The sequence below is a fragment of the Eriocheir sinensis genome, chromosome 9 (assembly GCF_024679095.1).
Source record: "Eriocheir sinensis breed Jianghai 21 chromosome 9, ASM2467909v1, whole genome shotgun sequence".
Classification (NCBI taxonomy): Eukaryota; Metazoa; Arthropoda; class Malacostraca; order Decapoda; family Varunidae; genus Eriocheir; species Eriocheir sinensis.
In genome coordinates this window covers 2,839,605-2,864,414 of record NC_066517.1, presented here as the reverse complement: position 1 = coordinate 2,864,414, position 24,810 = coordinate 2,839,605, and the positions used below count along the sequence as shown (strand labels likewise).

The following is a 24,810-nucleotide window of genomic DNA, read 5'->3' as shown; positions in this document are numbered from 1 at the left end:
GATGTTTAGTGTAGGAGAAGGTGGCAGCTGAGTGTTGTCGAAGAATAGGGGATAGGTGTTTGGAAGATTGTGTCAAGTTGGAAATAGTTGATGTGAGAGGCGGAAGCGTCTGAGAATACCGACCTTACTGTTTTCTTCCTCAAATCAATGTAACTTTTTTTTTTTTACTAATTACGGGAAGAGAAAGTATTTTTATTTTTTGTGCTTTATTCTTTCGGCGTCATGTATTATTTCGGCATCTTCGTTTTTTTTTCTCATCATATGTTTTATCGGCATTTTTTTTTCTTTCATATCCATCATCTACTTTTTGGGCACCTTCTGTTCTCTCGGCATATTCTTTTTTTTCGGTGTCTTCGTCTTATATTCTTTGGGTGTCTTCTGTTCTTTCAGCTTCTGTTGTTTTCGGCTTATTCATCTGTTCTTCCGGTATCTGTCTTTTTCGGCATATTCATCTCCTGTTCTTTTGGCATCTTCATCTTCTATTCCTTCGTTTTTTTCTGTTCTTTGGGCATCTTCTATTCTTTCGGCATCTTCTATTCTTTCGGCATCTCCTGTTCTTTCGGCATCTTCTGTTCTTTGGGCATCTTCTATTCTTTCGGCATCTGTTCTTTGGGCATCTTCTATTTTTTCGGCATCTTCTATTCTTTCGGCATCTTCTATTCTTTCGGCATCTTCTGTTCTTTCGGCATCTTCTGTTCTTTGGGCATCTTCTATTCTTTCGGCATCTTCTGTTCTTTGGGCATCTTCTATTCTTTCGGCATCTTCTGTTCTTTGGGCATCTTCTATTCTTTCGGCATCTTCTGTTCTTTCGGCATCTTCTATTCTTTCGGCATCTTCTGTTCTTTGGGCATCTTCTATTCTTTCGGCATCTTCTGTTCTTTCGGCATCTTCTATTCTTTCGGCATCTTCTATTCTTTCGGCATCTTCTGTTCTTTGGGCATCTTCTGTTCTTTCGGCATCTTTTATTCATTCGGCATCTTCTATTCTTTCGGCATCTTCTATTCTTTCGGCATCTTCTGTTCTTTGGACATCTTCTATTCTTTCGGCATCTTCTGTTCTTTGGACATCTTCTATTCTTTCGGCATCTTCTGTTCTTTGGACATTTTCTATTCTTTCGGCATCTTCTATTCTTTCGGCATCTTCTATTCATTCGGCATCTTCTATTCTTTCGGCATCTTCTATTCTTTCGGCATCTTCTGTTCTTTGGGCATCTTCTATTCTTTCGGCATCTTCTATTCTTTCGGCATCTTCTATTCTTTCGGCATCTTCTATTCTTTCGGCATCTTCTATTCTTTCGGCATCTTCTATTCTTTCGGCATCTTCTATTCTTTCGGCATCTTCTATTCTTTCGGCATCTTCTATTCATTCGGCATCTTCTATTCTTTCGGCATCTTCTATTCATTCGGCATCTTCTATTCTTTGGACATCTTCTATTCTTTCGGCATCTTCTATTCATTCGGCATCTTCTATTCTTTGGACATCTTCTATTCTTTCGGCATCTTCTATTCATTCGGCATCTTCTATTCTTTCGGCATCTTCTATTCTTTCGGCATCTTCTATTCTTTCGGCATCTTCTATTCTTTCGGCATCTTCTATTCTTTCGGCATCTTCTATTCTTTCGGCATCTTCTGTTCTTTGGGCATCTTCTATTCTTTCGGCATCTTCTATTCTTTCGGCATCTTCTGTTCTTTGGGCATCTTCTATTCTTTCGGCATCTTTTATTCTTTCGGCATCTTCTATTCTTTCGGCATCTTCTGTTCTTTGGGCATCTTCTATTCTTTCGGCATCTTCTATTCTTTCGGCATCTTCTATTCTTTCGGCATCTTCTATTCATTCGGCATCTTCTGTTCTTTGGACATCTTCTATTCTTTCGGCATCTTCTATTCATTCGGCATCTTCTATTCTTTCGGCATCTTCTATTCATTCGGCATCTTCTGTTCTTTGGACATCTTCTATTCTTTGGACATCTTCTATTCTTTGGACATCTTCTGTTCTTTGGACATCTTCTATTCTTTGGACATCTTCTGTTCTTTGGACATCTTCTATTCTTTGGACATCTTCTGTTCTTTGGACATCTTCTGTTCTTTGGACATCTATTCATTCGGCATCTTCTGTTCTTTGGACATCTTCTATTCTTTCGGCATCTTCTATTCTTTCGGCATCTTCTATTCTTTGGACATCTTCTGTTCTTTGGACATCTATTCTTTCGGCATCTATTCATTCGGCATCTTCTATTCATTCGGCATCTTCTGTTCTTTGGGCATCTTCTATTCATTCGGCATCTTCTGTTCTTTGGGCATCTTCTATTCATTCGGCATCTTCTGTTCTTTGGGCATCTTCTATTCATTCGGCATCTTCTGTTCTTTGGGCATCTTCTATTCATTCGGCATCTTCTGTTCTTTGGGCATCTTCTATTCATTCGGCATCTTCTGTTCTTTGGGCATCTTCTATTCATTCGGCATCTTCTGTTCTTTGGGCATCTTCTATTCATTCGGCATCTTCTGTTCTTAGGGACATCCTCTATTCATTCGGCATCTTCTGTTCTTTGGGCATCTTCTATTCATTCGGCATCTTCTGTTCTTTGGGCATCTTCTATTCATTCGGCATCTTCTGTTCTTTGGGCATCTTCTATTCATTCGGCATCTTCTGTTCTTTGGGCATCTTCTATTCATTCGGCATCTTCTGTTCTTTGGGCATCTTCTATTCATTCGGCATCTTCTGTTCTTTGGGCATCTTCTATTCATTCGGCATCTTCTGTTCTTTGGGCATCTTCTATTCATTCGGCATCTTCTGTTCTTTGGACATCTTCTATTCATTCGGCATCTTCTGTTCTTAGGGACATCCTCTATTCATTCGGCATCTTCTGTTCTTAGGGACATCCTCTATTCATTCGGCATCTTCTGTTCTTTGGGCATCTTCTATTCATTCGGCATCTTCTGTTCTTAGGGACATCCTCTATTCATTCGGCATCTTCTGTTCTTAGGGACATCCTCTATTCATTCGGCATCTTCTGTTCTTTGGGCATCTTCTATTCATTCGGCATCTTCTGTTCTTTGGGACATCTTCTATTCATTCGGCATCTTCTGTTCTTTGGACATCTTCTATTCATTCGGCATCTTCTGTTCTTTGGACATCTTCTATTCATTCGGCATCTTCTGTTCTTTGGGCATCTTCTATTCATTCGGCATCTTCTGTTCTTTGGACATCTTCTATTCATTCGGCATCTTCTGTTCTTTGGACATCTTCTATTCATTCGGCATCTTCTGTTCTGTGGGCATCTTCTATTCATTCGGCATCTTCTGTTCTTTGGGCATCTTCTATTCATTCGGCATCTTCTGTTCTTAGGGACTTCCTCTATTGAGTCTATTCTTTAGGCAGTTTCTATTCTTTCGGCATCTTCTGTTTTTTTCTGTATGTTCTGTTTTTTTAGGCATTTTTTTTTCGGCATATTCTGTTTTTTCGTTATCTTCTGTTCTTTAGGTATCCTCTATTTTTCCTGCATCTGTTTTTTCGGCATCTCTGTTCTTTCAGTATCTTTCGTATCCATCTTATAGGAACAACGCGTCAAGGGTAATTTTCTTCTGGCCTTCTTCTGACTTTGATAAACATAAAACAAAGAAAAATCAAAAGAGGTGAGACTCGGGGCTTCGACTAGTACATCTACCTAGGGTCCCTCATCACCTGCCATGTCTGTCCTCACGAAGGCCTCTCACCACCTTGCTGGCCCAGGGAAGGGAGTAAGGGGTTGGTAAGGGGCGCAGGGAAGGTCACGAGAGGCCAGGCATTGTGGGGCGTGAGGGAGGGAGGTTTAGGCGCCTCGGGAACACATGAGAAGGTGAGGAACCGAGTGAAGTATTGAGATTCATTACCGAGAGAGAGAGAGAGAGAGAGAGAGAGAGAGAGAGAGAGAGAGAGAGAGAGAGAGAGAGAGAGAGAGAGAGAGAGAGAGAGAGAGAGAGAGAGAGAGAGAGAGAGAGAGAGAGAGAGAGAGAAACGACATACAGGCAAACAGACTGACGGAAACAGACAAAGAAAGGGGAAGAGAGAGAGAGAGAGAGAGAGAGAGAGAGAGAGAGAGAGAGAGAGAGAGAGAGAGAGAGAGAGAGAGAGAGAGAGAGAGAGAGAGAGAGTCGTGAATGGAAAATACAAAGACCAGAATTTCTTTGTACGTTTCCATTATTTTTTCTCTCCATTTCACCTTTTTGTCTCTTCATTCTCTCCCAACTTTGAAATACTTTTTATTTTCATCTTCTCTCTTCCCTGTCTCCGTCCTTTCATTTTTAATGTCATGGAACTTCACGTCATTTTAAATTTCGCATATCTCCATATTTAATTTATTTATATCTTTCCTTTGTCTACCACTTCTAACACGTATTTTTCTTTACCTTTTCCTCGCCAGTCTTCTATACACCTGCGTCCTCCCCTCTCCTGCATGCTTACCTCGTCTAGTTTACACACCTGCACTCCCTTTCCTCTTTTCCCTGACTTAAAATCTCGCAGAAAGACAGTCATTACACCTACGACACAAGGAAAGCGCTCTCACTATTTATAACGCGTATCCTCTTTCACGGAAGCGGCGGGGAGAGGACACAATACTAAGCTTCCTCTGCCTTTATGCTCATTCCTCCCTCCGTGGCGTTAGATCCCTCAATGTCACCCGCTGCGGTAAGGTGGGCGGAGAGCCTGTACCGGGATATGCTGGCTCACGCAGACGTCTGGACGGTGACCACGGACCGCCCGCCTTCCTCCTACATTGTGTCCATTTATCAGACGAGGCAAAAAAGAAGGGAGAGAGAGAGAGAGAGAGAGAGAGAGAGAGAGAGAGAGAGAGAGAGAGAGAGAGATACAGACAGGCAGAAAGACATACACACATACAGACAGACAGATAAACAGACATTGAAAGATAGGAAAAAAGACAGATAGGGAGACAGATAGACATACACACACACACACACACACACACAGAGAGAGAGAGAGAGAGAGAGAGAGAGAGAGAGAGAGAGAGAGAGAGAGAGAGAGAGAGAGAGAGAGAGAGAGAGAGAGAGAGAGAGAGAGAGAGAGAGAGAGAGAGAGAGAGAGAGAGAGAGATCGCTTTCCTTAACTCAAAATCGGATCTTTGACCTTTGGACTTGTGTTGTATAGGCATTATGGCAATTTATTTTGAAGGAATCAGACACCACAACTCTTTCATTCCTCCTCTCAAAGACGACTCATGTTCAATAGGATAGTTTTCGATAGGAATCAAATATCACAATCCCTTCTTTTTATTATAGTTTGACGAATGAGACTTCACTTGTGTTTATTAGACGTTATGGCACGTTGAAAGGAATGAAATATGCTCATCACTTCTTACCACGCATATTATGGGATTATGTCACTTTTATAAAGGAATCAAATACTGTATAATCTCATCTTTTTAAATTGCTGATCGAAAGAGTCAGGGAGAAGATGATATGTTGAAAGGAATTAAATACGCTTATCACTTCTTACTAAGCACATTTCAACTTAATGACAGGTTTATAAGGCGAATCAGATTCTGTATGACCCCGTCTTTTTAAATTGCTGAACGAGAGGCCGGGACGAAATGATACGTTGAAAGGAAAGTAACACTATTATCCCTTCTTTCAAGCCATATGTCGACATTATGGCATTTTTATAAAGGAATCAAATACTGCATAATCTCCATCCTTTTACAATGGAATTATTATTGGTTTTAATTGTGATACGTTAAAAATATCCGCTACCATCCTTAATACTGCATAGTCTCCATCCTTTTACAATGGAATTATTATTGGTTTTAATTGTGATACGTTAAAAATATCCGCTACCATCCTTTCTTACTGAACGTATTACGGCATTATTGCAGTAGTTTTATAAAGGAATCAAATACTGTATAGTCTCCATCCTTTTACAATGGAATTATTATTGATTTTAATTGTGATACGTTAAAAATATCCGCTACCATCCTTTCTTACTGAACACATTACGGCATTATTGCAGTAGTTTTATAAAGGAATCAAATACTGTATACTCCCCATCCTTTTAAATTGGTAAAGGAAGCAAGCGGAGATAAGAAAAGCAGGCTGACTTAGATTCGTAGACTTTATGATACGTTTGAAGGAAAGAAACACTAACATCCCTTCCAACTAGGAATATATCGACTTTATGGCAGTTTTATAAGGGGATCAGATGCTGTATAATCTCCATCCTCAAAATAATATAACACTATCGTCTGCCATTGTGGGGTTTTATTTATACATAATCTCCATCCTTTTAAATTGGTAAAGGAAGGAAGCGGGGACAAGACTGACAGACACGTAGACATTATGATACGTTAGAAGGAAAGAAACACATATATACCTTCTTACTAGACATGTTCCGACATCATGACATTAGTTCTATAAAGGAAACGAAGACTGTATGATCCCCATCCTTTTAAATTGGCAAAGGAAGTAATGGAGACAAGATAAGTAAGATATGGCCTATCTAAACAGCATCATAGAAGAATTTTTGTTCAGTAAAGAATGCATTGAGAAAATAAAGAACTGCTGTGTTGAAGTCTGGAAAAAGGGAACTCATAATACAGGAGCAGAACCCACAGTAAAATACTAGTGACAGAAATGCCTTCACAAGGGCTATACTTCGCCCCATCAACTGACCTGAACTGAATTGAAGCATATTGGGCCGTATATTACCCGCAATAGTTTTATAAGAGAATCAAAGACTGTATAATCCCCTTCCTTTTAAATTGGCAGAGGAAGGAAGCGGGGACAAGATAAGCATATTGAGTCGTCTAGGCTAGCATCCAGACCAGTCAATAAACAGAGCCACTGATGGAAATGTTTGATGTGAGGCGAGAGGAGGGACAGCAGTAAACATGGAGCCCCGTCAGATGTGGTGGTGGTGGTGGTGGTGGTGGTCCGGGGATGAGATTTATTTATGGTTATGGAGGAAAGGACGGGGTGTGGTGATGGTGGTGGTGGTGTGATGAGATGTGGTGGTGTGTTAGTAGTGGTGGTGATGATGGGAGGATAGGATTTCATGTTGTGGAATTGGTGATGATAATGATGAAATGGTGGTGTTAGTGGTGGCGGTGGTAATTTGCTGAGTTGTGATGGCGTGTTGGTAATGGTGGTGGTGATGGGAGGCTAGGATTTCATGTTGTGGAATTGGTGATGGTAGTGGGGACGAGGTGGTGGTGGTGGTGGTGGTTGTGGTGATGAGGAAAGCATGAAAAGTTGGCTATCTTCTTGTTGTTGAGATAGTGGTGGTGGTGGTGGTGGTGATGGTGACAGAAAGGGTGAAGAATCAAAGAAAGAAAAGGAAAATGGAAGGAGAAGGAAAGAAAGGGAGGAGAAGGAGTGGCTATTTTCCTGTAGTGAAGATAGCAGTGATGGTGATGGTGATAGAAAGGGTGAAGAATAAAAGAAAGAAAAGAAGAATGGAAGGAAGGCGAAGGAAAAAAAAAAGGCGATGAAGTGGTTGAGATTTTTTTTTACAGTAATAAGGAAGCAGATCATGGGCAAAAAAAAAAAAAAGAGAAAAAAAGTCCACTAAAACACTGCCCTTATAAAAAAAAGTTCAGAAAAGCGGCCAAAAAGAGAGATCAGTTTTGGGAGGTGGTGGTGAAGACTCTAGAGAAGGGAGAGAATATGCCGGTGGTGATGGTGGTGATGGCAGTGATGAAGACGCTAAAAAAGGGAGAGGTGGTGGTGGTGATGATAGTGATGGTGGTGAGCCAAAAATGGTAGAAGGAAATGATGTCTTGGTGATAGTTGTGGTGTTGAATCTGGCTCGTTCTCGCAACACAAACAAACAAACACACAAACGCATTATGCACACATACACGCATGTCCCTCGAGCCACCTCTCTCTCACGCAACACAAACACACAAACACATTATACAGACAACCTTCTGCTATATCTCTCTCTCTCTCTCTCTCTCTCTCTCTCTCTCTCTCTCTCTCTCTCTCTCTCTCTCTCTCTCTCTCTCTCTCTCTCTCTCTCTCTCTCTCTCTCTCTCTCTCTCTCTCTCTCTCTCTCTCTCTCTCTCTCTCCCCTTGCCTCCACTAATCTTCCAATAAATCACCAGGAACACAGGTGGAGCAAGACCTCTCCCGTACCACCATCTTGCCACTTAGTAAATTTCCTACCTGTCTTATTCCACACCTGTCATCCTCCCTCGCTCACACACCTGTTATTCCTATTATGCTCTGTCTCCTATACTAACAAAACTGACACTATGTTCATTCTGTTGTTCTTTCTCTCTCCATCGACTCTTAAACTGACATCTTAATTTTCTTTTCCTCTGGATTTGGATTAATTATGCAAGGAAATATCTTCACCATGCTGATCTCTTACTCCTCACTAAATACATCACTCTCTAAAGACAAATCCTTCTACAGTTGTTTCTCTCCCAACCAAATCTAAAACTGACATCCTACTTTTCTTTTCCTCGTCCTACCCATTAAGCTAACAAGAGCAGTTAGCATGAACATATCTCTAACAAACTCGCCTTTTACTCCTCACTGAATATGTCACTCTCAAAAGATTCATCATTCTGCAGCTATACATCTCCCCACCAACTCTAAAACTGACATCCTACTTCTCTTTTCCTCGTCCTACCTATTAAGCTAACAAGAGCAGTTAGCATGAACATATCTCTAGCAAACTGGCCTCTTACTCCTTACTAAATGTGCCACTCAATAAAGTCGCACCTTTCTGTATTTCTTTCTCTCTCCACTGACTCTAGATCCGACACACTACTTTTCCCTTCCAAGTCCTACCCACTCATCCATCTCTCACCCTCCTACGAGTCTCTTCTTAACTTTATTATTATTACATTCAGCAACTTTTGAACACATATACACCGTGACCTGCTTGTGACTCCTGCATGTCTGTTTGTTATTGTGTGTGTGTGTGTGTGTGTGTGTGACAGAGAGAGAGAGAGAGAGAGAGAGAGAGAGAGAGAGAGAGAGAGAGAGAGAGAGAGAGAGAGAGAGAGAGAGAGAGAGAGAGAGTCAGTCAGGTTAGGTTCTATAATACACCATCTTTGGGGTTCAGTAGACGACGAGAAGAGTTAATGAAATATTCCGCGTCATTTCCGTAGAGTTGTTTCGATGGTGACGAGGGCGGCGGCAAAAACAATCAGGTGGAAGTGTTGCTTAATTAAAAGGCAGTGAGTGGAAATGGAAAGCCGCGTGAGGGGTGACTAACAAGGGCAGGTGTGCAGGGTGAGAGTGAGAGTGTGAGTGTGGGTCATTCTGCCATCCATCATAAAGCGCGGGATGTCAAGAGAGAGAGAGAGAGAGAGAGAGAGAGAGAGAGAGAGAGAGAGAGAGAGAGAGAGAGAGAGAGAGAGAGAGAGAGGTTTCAAATTTTTCTCTCTCGTTCTCCCTCTATCTATCCCTATCTATTAATCCCCATCCTATCCCTATCTATTAATCCCCAGAACTCTACACTATATCTTTCTATCTATCTATCTATCTATAACCCTGCCTTCAATCACCAGAACTTAAACTCTATCTATTTACATCTTTCTATCTATCTCTACACTGTCTTTACACGTGGGGTCCCTTCCTAAGCCTTAACCCTTCCACCCTTCCTCTTGCCTTCCACTGCCTTGCCCTCTGCCTTCCCTGGGCCCCTTTATACACCTGCCTCGCGCCTCTCCGCCTTGCCTCACCTCGTTAGGCAAATACCGTAAACAGTCATTGGCTCTCGTGGTCCATCAGGCATTTAGTGTTTGGTCTGTCTGTGCTGCCCAGTGTCTTCTCTGTCTCACTCTCTTTCCCTCTATCTCTGTATATCTATCTCTATCTCTCTATCTATCTTTTTTTCTGTCTTATTTATTGTATTTTGTGTCTACTTCATTCATCATATTCCCACAGTCTCCTCTTCCCTCTTCTTTCACTAACGTCTATGGAAATTTCATCTTTTTTTTTTCTCTCATTTATGGCTAGTATCTTATGTCTCCTTCCATCAGTCTCTCCCTCCTTCTTTTCCCTCGTCTATAAGCAGAGAGGGAAGCAGGAGAGGAGCGGAGAATGTTAGTTTGGGAAATGGAGGTCGTCAGCAAAGTTCGCGTTCCCTTTAGGTCTACTCAGCATACTATTTTACAAGTTTGGTTGAGTTGCATCGATTTCCTTGTCGTTATTGTTTAGTTACTGTTATTGCTGTTTAGTTTAGTTGTTATTGTTATTAGCTTTTGTTTGTTCGTTTCTACGTTCGTTCGTGTCCTGTTGGTGTCATGTTGAGCTCTATAATTTGTGTTAGTAAAAAATGGGTTTCGTTTATAGCCAGCATGAGGAATATAATTTTATCTGTCTATCAATATGTCTTTCTATCTATCTATCTATCTATCTATCTGTCCTATCTTTTTATCTGTATCTTTCTATCTGTCTGTCTATCTTTCTATCTACTCATTAATCTTTCCTTCTGTCACTCTATCAGTCGATAAGTCAATTAATCTATCTATCTATATATCAATAAATTAATTTAGCTACCTATCAGTCAGTCTATCTATCTATCAATCTATCTATCTATCATCTATCTAACTATCTATCTATCAATCAGTCAGGGAATCTGTCTATCACTCAATATTTTTTTTATATATCTATCTGTGTCTGTCTCAATCTCTGGACGACTACTAAAGTTGAGGGAGGCAAGAGACTTACAGACATCATTTCCTTTCTCCCTTTTCCCCGTCGCGGACTGGACATGATAATATTTTCTTTACCCCTAGGATTTTACGGGTGCCTTTTTTTGTATATATTATTTCCACGCTGGCCTGGCAAAAGTTTATTTGGTCGTATGTGGATTTTTTTTATGGTATGGGCCAAACTGTGTGTGTGTGTGTGTCTGTGTGTGTGTGTGTGTGTGTGTGTGTGTGTGTGTGTGTGTGTGTGTCTTTCACACACACACACACACACACACACACACACACACACACACACACACACACACACACACACACACACACACACACAAGTTCAGCCTTCCATAGCACGCTTTGAATGGAATATGCTGAGGAATATGCTGATGATGATGAATATGATGAAACTATAAATGAGAGACGGGGGAGGGCATAAAAAGACGGACAAGAAGAAATAGAAAGGTAGTGTATAAGAAATAGGTTACAAAGGGAAAATGAGAGTCGTCTGAATGATGAAAGAAAAATTAGAAAATGAAATGAATTTGCCGGTGAAAGACGAGGAAAGAGAAGGAACTAGAGACAAGATGCTAGAAATAAATGAGAAAAAAAAGAGAGGGAACTTCCATAGACGATTGAAAGAACGAAGAAAGACATTAGAGTGCAATAAACCACGATGAAAAAAAAAAGAGAATGAAAGAAATAAAGAAAAAGCGAAAAGTAAGAGAAAAGATATTAGGCAGGGAAGTACAGAGAAAGCGAAGCAACTATAGTAGAGGTGACGTACGAGAAATAAGTGAAGAAAAGAAGAAGAAAAAGATAGAGAGGACAAGGCAAGAGGCGATTGAAATAGTGCCCAAGAAGATGAAGAAGAGGGTGAAGAAAGATAACAGAAAGAGAGAAAAAAGTGAGAGAAATAGAAAATGAAGGGAAAAGAAGACACACAAACAAGCAAACAAATAAACAACCAGAGAGAGAGAGAGAGAGAGAGAAATAAATAAAAAGTGATGCAAAAGAAAGGAATGCGAGAGAGAAACAGAAGAGAGGAAAGTTATGTGAACGCAATGTTGACACGATGAGAAGAAGAGAGAGAGAGGAGAGAGAGAGAGAAAGAAAAGTGAAAAGTGATGCAAAAGAAAGCAATGAGAGAGAAGGAATAAGAATGTAAACGTGTTGAATGGTATGTTAGGGAGAAGAAGAAGAAGAGGAGGAGGAGGAATGAAGAGAAAAAGAAGAAGGAGGAGGATGCAGAAGAGGGAAAAGTGTGAAAAGTGAGGCAAAAGAAAGCAATGAGGGAGAGGAATGATGAAGGAATAAGAATGTAAACGTGTTGAATGGTATGTTAGGGAAAGGGACAGAAGAAGGGAGCGGAAGGGAAGGGAAAGAGAAGGAATAAGAGGAGGATAAGAAGGAGAAGAATGAAAGTGAAAAAGGAGGCAAAACAAAGCAATGAGGATGAAGGAATTATGAAGGAAGAGGAATGGAAACGTATGGAATGGTATGTAAGGGAAAGGGAAAGAAAAAAAGGGGAGGGAAGGGAAAGAAGGAAAATAAGGAAGATGAAAAATTAAGAAAAATAAAACAATGTGAGAGAAGAACGATGGTGGTAGAGGAGATGAATGGAATGGCATATGGGCGGGATGGGAAGGGAAAAAGAAGAAGGAGAAGGATGAGGGTGCAAAATGAGACAGAGGAGGAGGAAGATGAGGGGGAAGTATGAAAAATGAGGTAAAAGAAAGCAACGTGGGAGAGGAACGATGCAGAAAGAGGAGTGGAAACGTATGGAATGGTTTGTGAGGGGAAGGTAAAAATGAAGAAGGAGGAGGGTGCAAAAAGAGACGAAGGAGGAGGAAGATGAGGGGAAAAGTATGAAAAGTGAGGCAAAAGGAAGCAATGAGGGAGAGGAACGATGAAAGAAGAGGGGAGGAGACGTATGGAATGGTATATGAGAACGATGGGAAGGGAAAGGAGAAGGGAAGGGAAAGGGGAGGAAAAGAAGAAGAAAAGGGGAAAAAGGAGAAGAATGGGGTACAAAATAAGACAAGAGGAAGGCGTGAGAGAGAGGAAGGAGGAAAATGAAGAGGACTGTGAAAGGATGAAGAAGTGATTGAGAAGAAGGAGGAGAAGGAAGATAAGGGAGCAAGTATGAAAAGTGTGGCAAAAGGAAGCAGTGAGGGAGACGAACGATGAAGGAGGAGGAGGGGAGACGTATGGAATGGTATGTGGGCGGGATGGGAAGGGAATGGGACGGAACGGGGCGCCATCGGTAACTAATGTGCAGCTTTCGTTCACCATTGCCCCGATCACGGAATATTCGTCTTACATTTTCTACGCGCTTACTCTCACGTCTCCCCACCCCCACCCCATCCCCTTTCTCATCTCCCCTCTCCCCCCCCATTCCCCTGTCACTTTATTCTCCTCCTCCTCCTCCTCTTCTTCTCTCCTTTCCTGTATTGCTTCTTCTCTCTTCTACGATTCTATTTTCAAACCCTTCTGCCTTCACCTCTCTTTCTTCCTTCCTTTCTTTCTTTCTTTCTTTCTTTCTTCCTTTCTATTTTTTTTCTTCTCTCTCTCTCTCTCTCTCTCTCTCTCTCTCTATCTATCTATCTATCTATTTATCTATCTATCTATCTCTCATATATATTTGCCCCCAAAGTACATCCACACATCAACGAATCTACACGTCATCCCAACCTAAGCTTCTCTAACAGTACGACCGCTCACCGTCCACTCCGTCCACTCCTCATCCCCCTCATCCACACCCCCTGATCACCCTCTCTCTCTCTCTCTCTCTCTCTCTCTCTCTCTCTCTCTCTCTCTCTCTCTCTCTCTCTCTCTCTCTCTCTCTCTCTCTCTCTCTCTCTCTCTCTCTCTCTCTCTCTCTCTCTCTCTCTCTCTCTCTCTCTCTCTCTCTCTCTCTCTCTCTCTCTCTCTCTCTCTCTCTCTCTCTCTCTCTCTCTCTCTCTCTCTCTCTCTCTCTCTCTCTTCCACTTGCCTCATTTATCTACCTGTTTAAGCATCTGTCTTCCTTCATCTCCTTCGCCTTTCTTTTCATGTACTCGCTTCGCTAATACCCGATACTAATACTAATAACTTTTCATCCCTCCTTCTTTTCTTATTTATCTGTCTGTTTAAGCGTCTTTCTTCCTTCATCTCCCTTTCTTTACTCACTTCATTAATACTTGATATAATAAATTTGCTTCCCTTCCTCCTTCCCTCCCTCCCTCTCTCTCTCTCCTTCTTTTCTCATTTCTCTGTCTGTTTAAACGTCTGTCTTCTTTCATCTCCTTCCTTTTCCTCTACTCGCATCACTTTTGCCATTCCTCCCTCCCTCTCTTCTTCCTCATTTATCTATATGTCTCAGCTCCTGCCTTCTTTTATCTCTTTCTCTTTCCTTTTCCTCCTCTCGCTTCACTAAAACCTGGAAACGAAAATGGCCGAATCTCATCATGAAGGCTAAAGCAATGCGTTGGGCGTGCCGTGTGAAAAAGCCTCATTACCGACCCAGCATCTCGGGGAAAGGGATCATGAAGGGAAGACGTGGGCGGTGGTGGTGGTGGTGGTGGTGGTGGTCTGGGGGGTGGAGGTTTATAAAAAAAAAGGATATCATTGTTGTTTTCCTACTGAACACGAGAGATTATTAGTTTATGCTTAATCGTGTTTTTTTTATTAATTTTGTTTTACTATTCAATAAGTATACCTAATGATTTGTGGCATGGTTTTTACAGTTATATATTCATGCATTTATTTTTTTGGTTACACACACACACACACACACACACACACACACACACACACACACACACACACACACACACACACACACACACTTTCTCTAGTTATACCTTACTCTTCCTCCTATTCATCATCACCATCATCATTATCATTCTGCTCCTTCTCGTTGTCGTATGTTAACGGTCTACCAATTTAATGATAAGACGCGTGCTATAAAAAAATATATATAGTAATCCTTCATCCTCCTTTTAATCATCGTCATCATCATCATCACTCATTCTGCTCCTCCTTGTTGTTGTCGTATATTAACGGGTTCCCAAATTCAATGGCAAGACGCGTGTTACCAAACTAATGGCGCCGTTAGTCTCACGTTGATCAAGCTTTCCTCCGCCGTTGTCTGTCGCTCACACGCGGTAATATGGTGCTGATTGGCGATCGTGTAAGGAATGTATTTTTAGCGCCGCATAATTGCTCTCGGGGTTATTAACTTCGCGCCGTGTGAGGGGAATGGGGCTCCAAAACACATTAATTGGTTTTAGTGATTATCGAATGATTATTGCATGCATATTACTTTCACTTTTATCATCATCACCTGGAAAATTCGTTAATGATCATTTAATTAATTATAGCATTCATTACGCACGTTTATTTATGTTCTAAAGCGTTCTAACTGGTTTTGGTGATTACTGAATGAATTGCACTTGCGTTGTCATGGAAGAGAAATCCGGTAATTATGATCTAATTGGCTCAAACACTTGACAATCTATTCCTGTTAAATTTATATTTCAGTCGCATAATACGATTTCTGTAATACCTTTTGATGTTTCAATCTCGAATCAATTATGAGAAGACAATTATTCGTCATTCATCATCTTATTGGTAAAAGTATACATTATGTAGGTTTCATCTGTACAACAATAATTTCCTTTGCATAATGTGATGACTGTAAACCATATATTCTCAACATTTCGGGTCTTACACACCCACATAAGATTCGGCCTCCGTGGAAGTTGTGTTAGTATTTCCATGATTACTTTTAATAGCCTAGTAAAGGCTTTCGTGGAAGTTGTATTAGTATTTCCATGATTACTTTTAATAGCCTGGTAAAGCTTGACAAAACTTCTGCACCATGAACGAGGAAGAAAAAAACTCATGGAAGCCCTGACTAATATTCCCACCCTTTGGAAATATTTGCCGTGGGAACCGAAGGCGTCTGAGAGTAGTAGTGGCCTTAGCCTTCCTGCCGCCTTTATCTGTCAGCCGTGAGGGGAGAAAGTCATTAATAATCGCATGATCGGTCGAAGCATTCCTTTTACTAGCTGTATGGGGAGAATTATACTTCCCTCTGTGATGGGATGGCTATAGGACCTCTGAGGCTGTATCATCAAGGAGGGGAAACACATTTATGATAATCTAATTGGTTCAGACACTAATTGCTTACATTTCGTTTTATTTGGAATATTATACTTTCATTCGCATATGATAGCTATTTTAGTTGTTTTTTGGGGGGAAGGTAACAGTTTTCATTGGAGGGGAAGGAGAGGTACTCGTAAGTTATTCACACCGTTGATCGCATATAGTGATGACAAACAAATTTAAGGCTGGCTTCTTTTTTTTCTTTTTTATGCCATGCGATATTTTATCTTCATTCGCATAAAGGTAAATTACATACACCTTCAACCCCATAACATGAAGATTGAAACAAAATCGACGCTTTCCCTCTTTATGTTACTCATAGGTCATGCGATATTATAATTTCATTCGTATAATATGATAGTTGTAATTTTTTTTTCTGAGGGAGGGGGGGATGGAAGGGAGGTAAATTACAAACCCCTTCAGTCCCGTAATATGAAGGCTGACACAATGGACGCTGCCTTCCTAATGTTATTTTGTCATGCGATACTATACTCCTTTGATACTTTCTTTTTTGAGGGGACAAGGGAGGTAAATTACACACACTTTCCATCCCATAATAAGAAGACTGAAAGAAATCGACGCTGCCCTCTTTACGATACTTTTATGTCATGCGATATTATACTTTCATTTTGATAATGGTATAGTTTGAATACTTTTTTTTTTTTTTGGGGGGGGGGGGGGGAATGGGAAGGGAGGCAAATTACATGCACTTTCAATCGACGCTGCCTTCTTTATGTTATTTTCATGTCATGCGATATTATATTTTTGTTCACATAATGTGGTAGTAGTAATACTTTTTGAGTGGAAATTAGAGGCAAATTACATACACTTTCAATCCCATAATATGAAGACTGAAGCAAAATCGACGCTGCCTTTTATTGCTTTTTTTCCGTCATGCGGTTATACTTTCATTCGCATAATGTGATAGATATGATATTTTGGGGGGAGGGGGAGAGCGGGGAGAGGAAAATTTCATCTCCAGTCGCATAATGTAAAAACTGAAACAAAACCGTCGCTTTCCGTCTCTGTTTTTACTTTTGTCATGGGATATTATGCTGTCATTCGCATAATATAAAAGTAAAGTAAAGGTGAAGTTGGGGGCATACGCTGTAGCAGCGCGTGGCCTCGGTGCTCATCCCCGTAACATTGGCCCTTGAGCCTGTGGTGGGAGGGAACCCATTACCCCGGGACACAGGGCCAGTGTGACATCCGGGTTACCACAGTTTACCTTCCCCAGGTTTCCCCAGGTACCCATTTATCGACCAGCCCGAGAGGGAGGATGAACAGCTGGGTGAGCTGCACGCCGACTGCCTGAGCCAGGATTCGAACCCGGGCCCGCGGAGTAGAAGCCAGGCACGCTGACCACTAGACCACGGAGGCGTAATATGATAGCTGTAATATTTTCTTCGAGAGGGAGTGTGGGAGAGGAGAGGAAAATTTCACCCTTCGTTGCACGATATAAAGATTGAAACAAAAATCACACAAAATTGACGCTGCTTTCTTTCTGCTCTCCTTGCGTTATGCGAGGACTCCCTACTCGCTGAGGAATCAGTGTGTCCTCGGCGCCGTCCTGCTGGTGACCCTGGTGGCTAAAACGGCATCAAAGGATTCTTTCAGGAGCTCTTTTTAGGGAGTGTGGAAATGCTTCATTGATTGGATTCCGGCATCTGTCTCTTGATAATGTGTGTGTGTGTGTGTGTGTGTGTGTGTGTGTGTGTGTGGTTGTTTTGAGCTTTCGGTCCTTCGCGTAACTATCTGGGGTGTGATCCGTCGCGTCATCATTTCCGTTTCATCACATATACGACAAACACCTCCCTCTTTCACCCCCCCTTCCTCCTCCTCCTCCTCCTCCTCCTCCTCCTCCTCCTCCTTCTCCTTCTACTCCTCTTCCTCCTCTTTTCTTTTCCTCCTCCTCCTCCTCCTCCTCTTTAAGTACCTGAACAAGTTCAGCAATGTTGATCACTCCAAACTCTTCACGCCACAAACAAACCCGAGGACAAGAAACAACAGAAAAACACTTCAAGCAAAGCGATGCAATACCGACATCGGCAGGAGTTATTTCTCGGATAGAGTTGTTCGCCACATGAACAGCCTTCCTGCAAAAATGGTTAGCGCAGAGACAATCAACTCCTTCAAGAAACGCATTGATCGCCACTTTGCTGCATCGGGAGTGAACTGAACGTATCCAAGAGTAGGTACACAAGTGCTTTAATCCTTCCCTGCAAGCCATTCCTTTGGCTGACGGACTGATTAAATCACTGAAAGCAGGCAGCCTAGCATGCCTGCCTGCTAGTCCATGTTTTCATGTTTCCTCACCTCAACCTCAACCGTCGGAGGTTAGAAAGACCGAAAAGATTTTAAACGGCGTGCTCATCGTAGAAAGTGACATTTTACGCACAATTGAAAAGATTAAAGTAAGCAAAGCTCCTGGTACAGACAAAATTACCCCTAGGATTTTAAAAGAAATCAAACATCAAATTTGTAAACCGCTCTCTATCTTATTCAATAAATCTTTAACAGCTGGAAAAGTTCCGTCGGATTGGAAACTAGCAAATGTCACACCAATTTTCAAAAAAGGGGACAAGTCTCATCCAGGAAACTATCGACCAATTAGCCTGACATCGATTGTTTGTAAGTTAATGGAGACTATCATTCGCAACAATATGGTGAAATTCTTCGAAAAAAAATAATATAATAGATAATTCGCTACATGGCTTCCGTAGTAAACGTTCGTGTTTAACTAACTTGATTTTTTTTTATTATGTTTTTGAAGTGTTCGATGAAAGCAGATCAGTAGATATCATATATCTAGATTTTCAAAAGGCATTTGATAAGGTCCCCCAACAACGATTGCTCAGCAAACTATTGGCGCACGGTATCTCGGGTAACATTCACAATTGGCTTGTGGACTGGCTCTCTGAGCGGAAACAGAGAGTAGTTCTAAACGGTGTTACATCTAACTGGCTCGATGTCAGAAGCGGCGTACCTCAAGGATCAGTGCTTGGCCCCATGCTCTTCTTAATTTATGTTAATGATATCGATGATGGGCTCACTTGTAAAGTATCAAAATTTGCTGATGACACAAAAATCGCTGGTAAAGTAACTACGACACTCGACGAAGAAGCATTACAATCAGATTTGGATCGACTTACACGTTGGGCCAATCAATGGCAAATGAAATTTAACGCTGACAAATGTAAAGTGTTACACATCGGAAACAATAACAATCGCGTTCGGTACGTAATGAATGGCCAACAACTTTCTGCAGTAAGTAAAGAAAAGGATCTTGGAATCACTATATCAAGCAATTTTAAGCCCTGTCAGCATTGTTCAGAGGTAGTTAAAACTGCAAACAAATTGGTTGGTTTCATCGGACGAATCTTTAATAATAAATCGGAAAAAGTAATATTAAAACTGTATAATTCGTTGGTTCGACCCCATCTAGAGTACTGTGTACAGTTTTGGTCTCCCTATTACAGAAAAGACGTAGAAAAGTTAAAACGAATTCAGCGGAGTAACAAAAATAATTCCAAGGTTGAGAAATTTATCTTATGAGCAAAGGCTTAAAGAAGTACATTTATTCAGCCTATCAAAACGGAGAATGCGAGGCGATCTAATAGAAGTGTTTAAAATGTTTAAAGGATTCAGTGATATTAATTAATGCGGAAGATTACTTTACATTTGATCAATCAAATAGAACAAGAAGAAATCACAATTTCAAGATAAGTGGTAAAAGATTTTTATCGCACGAAGCCAAACACTTCTTTAATCGAGTCGTTAATGTTTGGAACTCTCTACCCTGTGATGTCGTCGATAGTACAACACTTACGGCCTTCAAGAATAGATTAGACAAGTATTTTGAATCCAACCAGCAACTAAGATATTACTCATTGTCGTAATAACGTTAAGTTCTTTCGAATACTGGTGTCCTTGTCTGTTTTTATCGCCCGGTTAGTGGTAGCAGTAATGGTAGTTCTTTCCTCTTTCCTACATAATTTCCATGCAGTTTTTCGAAAAAATGCTGCATGGTTCTTTTTCCTTTCCTGCCAGCTTTGGCTGGAGGGATGGGGGGGTGGGGAGGAGCCTTCGCCTTTGTTGTCCTTCATCTTCCACCTTTGATTAGATAGTTAGTGTAGCTTGTCACAAACAACCTCGTAAGGACCATCAGGTCTGCTGCTGTTTGTTCTTTCTTTGTGTTCCTCCTCCTTCTCCTCCTCCTCCTTCTCCTCCTCCTTCCTTTCCTGCCAGCTTTGGCTGGAGAGATGGGGGGGTGGGGAGGAGCCTTCACCTTTGCTGTCCTGTGTCTCTGACTCGTAGATTAGAGTAGATGGTAGCAACAACAAACAGCCTAGTTAGGACCAAGAGGTCTGTTGCTGTTTGCTTTTCCTTTGTACTCCTTTTTACTCCTCCTCCTCCTCCTCCTCTAGCTTACCAAATTAAACTATACAACTTCTTTATCTCTATAACTGTGTGTGTGTGTGTGTGTGTGTGTGTGTGTGTGTGTGTGTGTGTGTGTGTGTGTGTGTGTGAGTATTCTTTATCTGGTAAGGGGGGATGTGTACCTCACTCTAGCTTGTATTTGGCTTATCTTGTTGATTACGGTGTATAGTCTGAATTGTTTTAACGACTGAATTTCTTTCCTGTAAGTGACAGACGCAGGACTAGAGATGAAATAACGTTCGATAGTATTACAGACAACACACACACACACACACACACACACACACACACACACACACACACACACACACACACACACACACATACATACTAATTAAATAACCAACTAACTAACTGTGCCGCTGACTGTTGTAGTTTCACCCTCATCAACGAGACGAATTTAAGTGAAACGTGAAGGAAAATACCGCAGACTTTTACCTCAAGATTATCGGTAGTCGTGGATCGGTCCGCCTCATCCCTACCATTTCTTGAACTCTACCCGATAGATCACGTGCATATGGCTTGACTGTGTTCTGTGTTGTGTTTTGTAGTGCCGTGTATGCCCAGCGCTGTGCTGCCTCACTGACGTTTTGTTCTTCAAGATCTTCTTACCGCGATATGTTTTTTTCTTTTGATAGTTCTGACCTGAGTACGTCCCGTCACTTAGGGCTTAGTTATAAATTTTTGGGAGAAGCGGTGACCCCATGAGTAGTCTTGTAACCCAGTAGTGGGACGTGACGCATACTCTGCAGAATCCTGCACTAACGCGTGCAGCCGGCTGTGAGTCAGGAAGCGCGGCCTAGCTCTGCGGCAGCCTGTGTCGTGGCCGGCGCCGCTGTGGCTCGGCATCACTGCCCGTGTGTCAGGCAGGCTGCCAGGCGCCTTGGGCTCTTATTTGTTTTAGTATGAACATTAAAAAATTTATGGTTTTCCGAAAACTTTGAAATATAAACTATTACACGTAGTCATGGGGAAAGTACAAAGATAGATTATCAGTATTATCTATTTGTACGGAAGCATCAGTTAGTAGTTTATATTTTAGGGTTCGATGTACCTTACAAGAATGTGCATAAAATTATGTTCATTCAGTAAATAGGCTACACAACTTATGCCTGTAAAACTTTTCCTCTTGTATCGCAGAGGAGGAAACTTTACTACCTAATCTTTAGGAGAACGTCAGTAAATACACAACTTATGCCTGTAAAACTTTTCCTCTTGTATCGCAGAGGAGGAAATTTCAGTAACTTATCTTTAGGAAAACGTCGATAAATACATAACTTATGCCTACAAAACTTTTCCTCTTGCGTCGCAGAGGAAGAGAATTTACTCCCTTATCTTTTGGAAAACGTCCAAAGCTAGTCGGTGCTGCTGGACACCTGTTGAGTCAAAGCCATGTGTTTAGAGGACGTGAAGTGTTGAGAGTCACGAGGCCCCGAACACAGCAACGGAACACCGACACAAGGGGGAGCTGAGGACAGTTAGAGTGACAGGTGGTGTGAGGGGAGGGGAGGCGTAAGGTAGTGTGGCGAGGGTGAGGAGGAAGCAAGGGATGGGTGGGTGTGCAGGGGAAGGCAGAGGCGAGGCTGTTAGGGGGTGTCTTCTAAATATCTTGAAGGCTCGCTGAGGATGAGGATGGGAAAGCGTGGGCCATGGGGTGCGGAGGAGGCAAGGGACAAGTGGGTGCAGGGTGAGGCGGAGGCCGGGACGTCAGGTGTGTGCCCCCAGAACACCTTGAAGGCCTGATGAGGAAGGAAGGGAGGTAAGGGCCAGGTGGGGAACGGGGTGACCTACCTGGGTCGAGACACCTGAGAGTAGTACTTGTCCAGTTCTTGAAGGTACTTGAGGGCGTCAGCCATGGCGGCCAGTTGGGTGGGGTCTGGCTTGGCCTCCGCGCCGCCCATCTCCAGCGCGCCCACAAGTATCACGCCCACCACAAGAGCTGTCAGGAGTTGGCGGCACATGGCGAGTGTGGGGAGCAGCTGGTGGTGTCGACCTGCCGGCAGTCGGGAACTCAGTGGCCCTCGCCAGCGTGTGTCGCCCTTATATACTCGCGGCGGCACCGAGCCAAAAACTGCCTCAACCCAGAACCGTTTCCCAGCATTTAGAGATTATATTTTACTGCATTAATTTCCCTGTGTTGTTGGTGAGGGAAGGAGCTGCAGCCTCCCGACGCCTAGTGATATAAGACCGAGACGCTACAACACCACGAACAATCCGACACAGAGGCGCCGCATCATCTCCGCCCCAGGGAAACCGACCTTAGTCTTTTTTTTCTTCTTTTTTTTTACGTGGGAAGCCATTTCAGTTTATTGGAACCGAACTTTGCGCCTGAACAAATGATAGCAGGAGGAAGAACCGTGTACCTGGATGACAAAACTAAGTAATTTACCCGTGACACAGCGTGCTCGAAAGGAGGCATAGAGGGAGGGAGCGGTGACTTGGATAGGTGAAAGGGCGGTTGATAGAAAAAATAAACAAGGGAGCATTCTTTTGCCACCTTTCTTTACTATCTTTTAACCCAACTACGAATTGTCAACATCAACAAGCGTGCGGATGCTTTCAACAAGACGACGACCTAGTTATGGCAATTTTTTATATTTTTTATAACAAGAAAAGGAAGTAGATCACTGGGGGCAAAAAAATAGGAAAAGGAAATTGAGTAGCCGAAAGACAGTCAAAATCGGATGAAGATGTATCTACTACCGCTGCTTTTTGGTTCTACAAAAATTTAGACATGTAAAAGCACTTAAAGTATTGGTATATGATTGCAAAGGAAGTGAAGTGTGTGGTGCTTCATGAAAAATCACTGACCTCATAATCTGTGGTCTTGCTTTCAACACCCAACGACCTCGTGAGATGAATTATAGACATTTTCTTTTGCTCTACAACGAATTATTGACACGGGAAGGCGGTATAGTGGGCCCGAGGGACGAGGGAAAGAAGAGATGAATGGGGTACCCTCTGACCTAAAGTGGAGTTGTAGGGCAGGAATTTAGAACATGGGAAAAAGACGAGGTCGAGGTGGTGCGTGTCTGCCTGCCTGTCTCTCTGTCTGTCTCTGTCTGTCTCACATCCATCGGCTCGTGTGAGTTCCTTCTCGCTTCCCATTACTGCATTCTAAAGGAAAATGTGGAAAGTTAAATTATTTACGTTTTTCGTCTTTTGTTCGTTACGGAGAAAAGAATAAAGAGGGGAAAGGGGCGAAGGTGCACTAGTATTTAGTTATATTTATCGTTTGTCTACTGGTTTGTTAGTTAGTTAGTTAGCTAGTTAGTTAGTTGTTGGTTATAGATAGGTTGGTTGGTTGGTTGGTTAGTTAGTCAGTTAGTTTGTTAGGCAGTTAGTTAGTTAAGTGTGTTTAGCTGCTTACTGTGTGTGTGTGTGTGTGTGTGTGTGTGTGTGTGTGTGTGTGTGTGTGTTTTCGTGTACCGTTGTATGAGTCGTCTCAGAGTTGGCGTCGTCATCCAATATGGTGTGGGAGCATCAAGACGCCTCGCCCTCAGAAATCGACCCCTCCTCTGGCCACTCGATTCTATTTACTTTTCTAGGAGCAGTGCTTGGCGATCTTTTTAGTTTGTTTGTTTATTTTTGTTTTTGTACTTGAGCTGCTTCCATTACTGCAAAAAAGAAAGCAATAATTTAAGGCCTGTGTGTGCAGCCCCGCCAGCCAGCTCGATCCTCGGCTCACATGACTCCGCGGCTTAATGGTACTCGGGGAAACTATAGCATGACATCGTGTGGCTGCATGGAACATATGGACGTATAGCGGCGATAGGTAGTTATCATGTTTTTTTTTTCACTACCTCTTATTTTTTTATTGTTTTGGTATTTTTAGTATCTTGTTTGTCTCTGCAGAGTGTTTGCGTGATCGCTCTGATTTTGGTGAAGGAGGATTTCGAAGGATGGGAAAGTTTTGTTTTTATCTGGACAAAGTTTTGATTGTGCGTGTATCATGTTGTCGCTTTATTGTTTTAGTGTCTTATTATTTTCTTTCATATAGGTATTTTATATTTGGAAAGATTTCGTCAATAAACTATAATAATAATAATAATAATAATAATAATAATAATAATAATAATAATAATAATAATAATAATAATAATAATAATAATAATAATGATAATAATAATAATCTTCACTGACCTCTCTACTGGCCAATATTCTCTACTCTTTTATTAGAGCAGTGCTTAGCGGGCTTCTTCTTTATTTTGTTTTCGCCCTAGCTGCTTCCTTTGTTGAGAAAAAATTCTGCCTAGTGATCATATTACGTAGTGATAATAAATAATGTGTATGTAATGGTTTCTGATTAACAAACTGTAGCTACAGCTGTCGCCTTTTGAGAATTTGAGAGAATGCTTGGTTTCGAAGGACGCTAAATAAAAACTCAATTCCTTACTCAACACCTTTTGTTTGCATAAGCCGAACCCAACCCTTTCCTTGCCATGTTAAGTTAGGTTATGGCTGCACGTGGCCTCGGTGCTCAGATCCATTTCTTTAGCCCTTGATCCTGAATAGTCTTGTATATATTTCTTACTCAACACCTTTTGTTTACATTAAGGCGAATCCAA

General features: G+C 41.8%; 1 protein-coding gene across 3 annotated transcripts in view; it reads right to left on the bottom strand.

The window, feature by feature from the left end:
• The window catches only part of LOC126995849 (neuropeptide F-like), a 50,714-nt gene extending 28,361 nt beyond the window's left edge, over positions 1-22,353 (bottom strand). The window contains exon 1 of one of the 3 annotated variants that reach the window (XM_050855728.1): positions 22,034-22,353. In XM_050855728.1, coding sequence (XP_050711685.1) covers positions 22,034-22,203 — 170 coding nt within the window. In that variant the 5' untranslated portion in view covers positions 22,204-22,353. The remainder of the gene's footprint in view (positions 1-22,033) is intronic. The other 2 variants (XM_050855729.1, XM_050855730.1) reach the window with 2 other exon arrangements.
• Between the last annotated feature and the right edge of the window lie 2,457 nt (positions 22,354-24,810).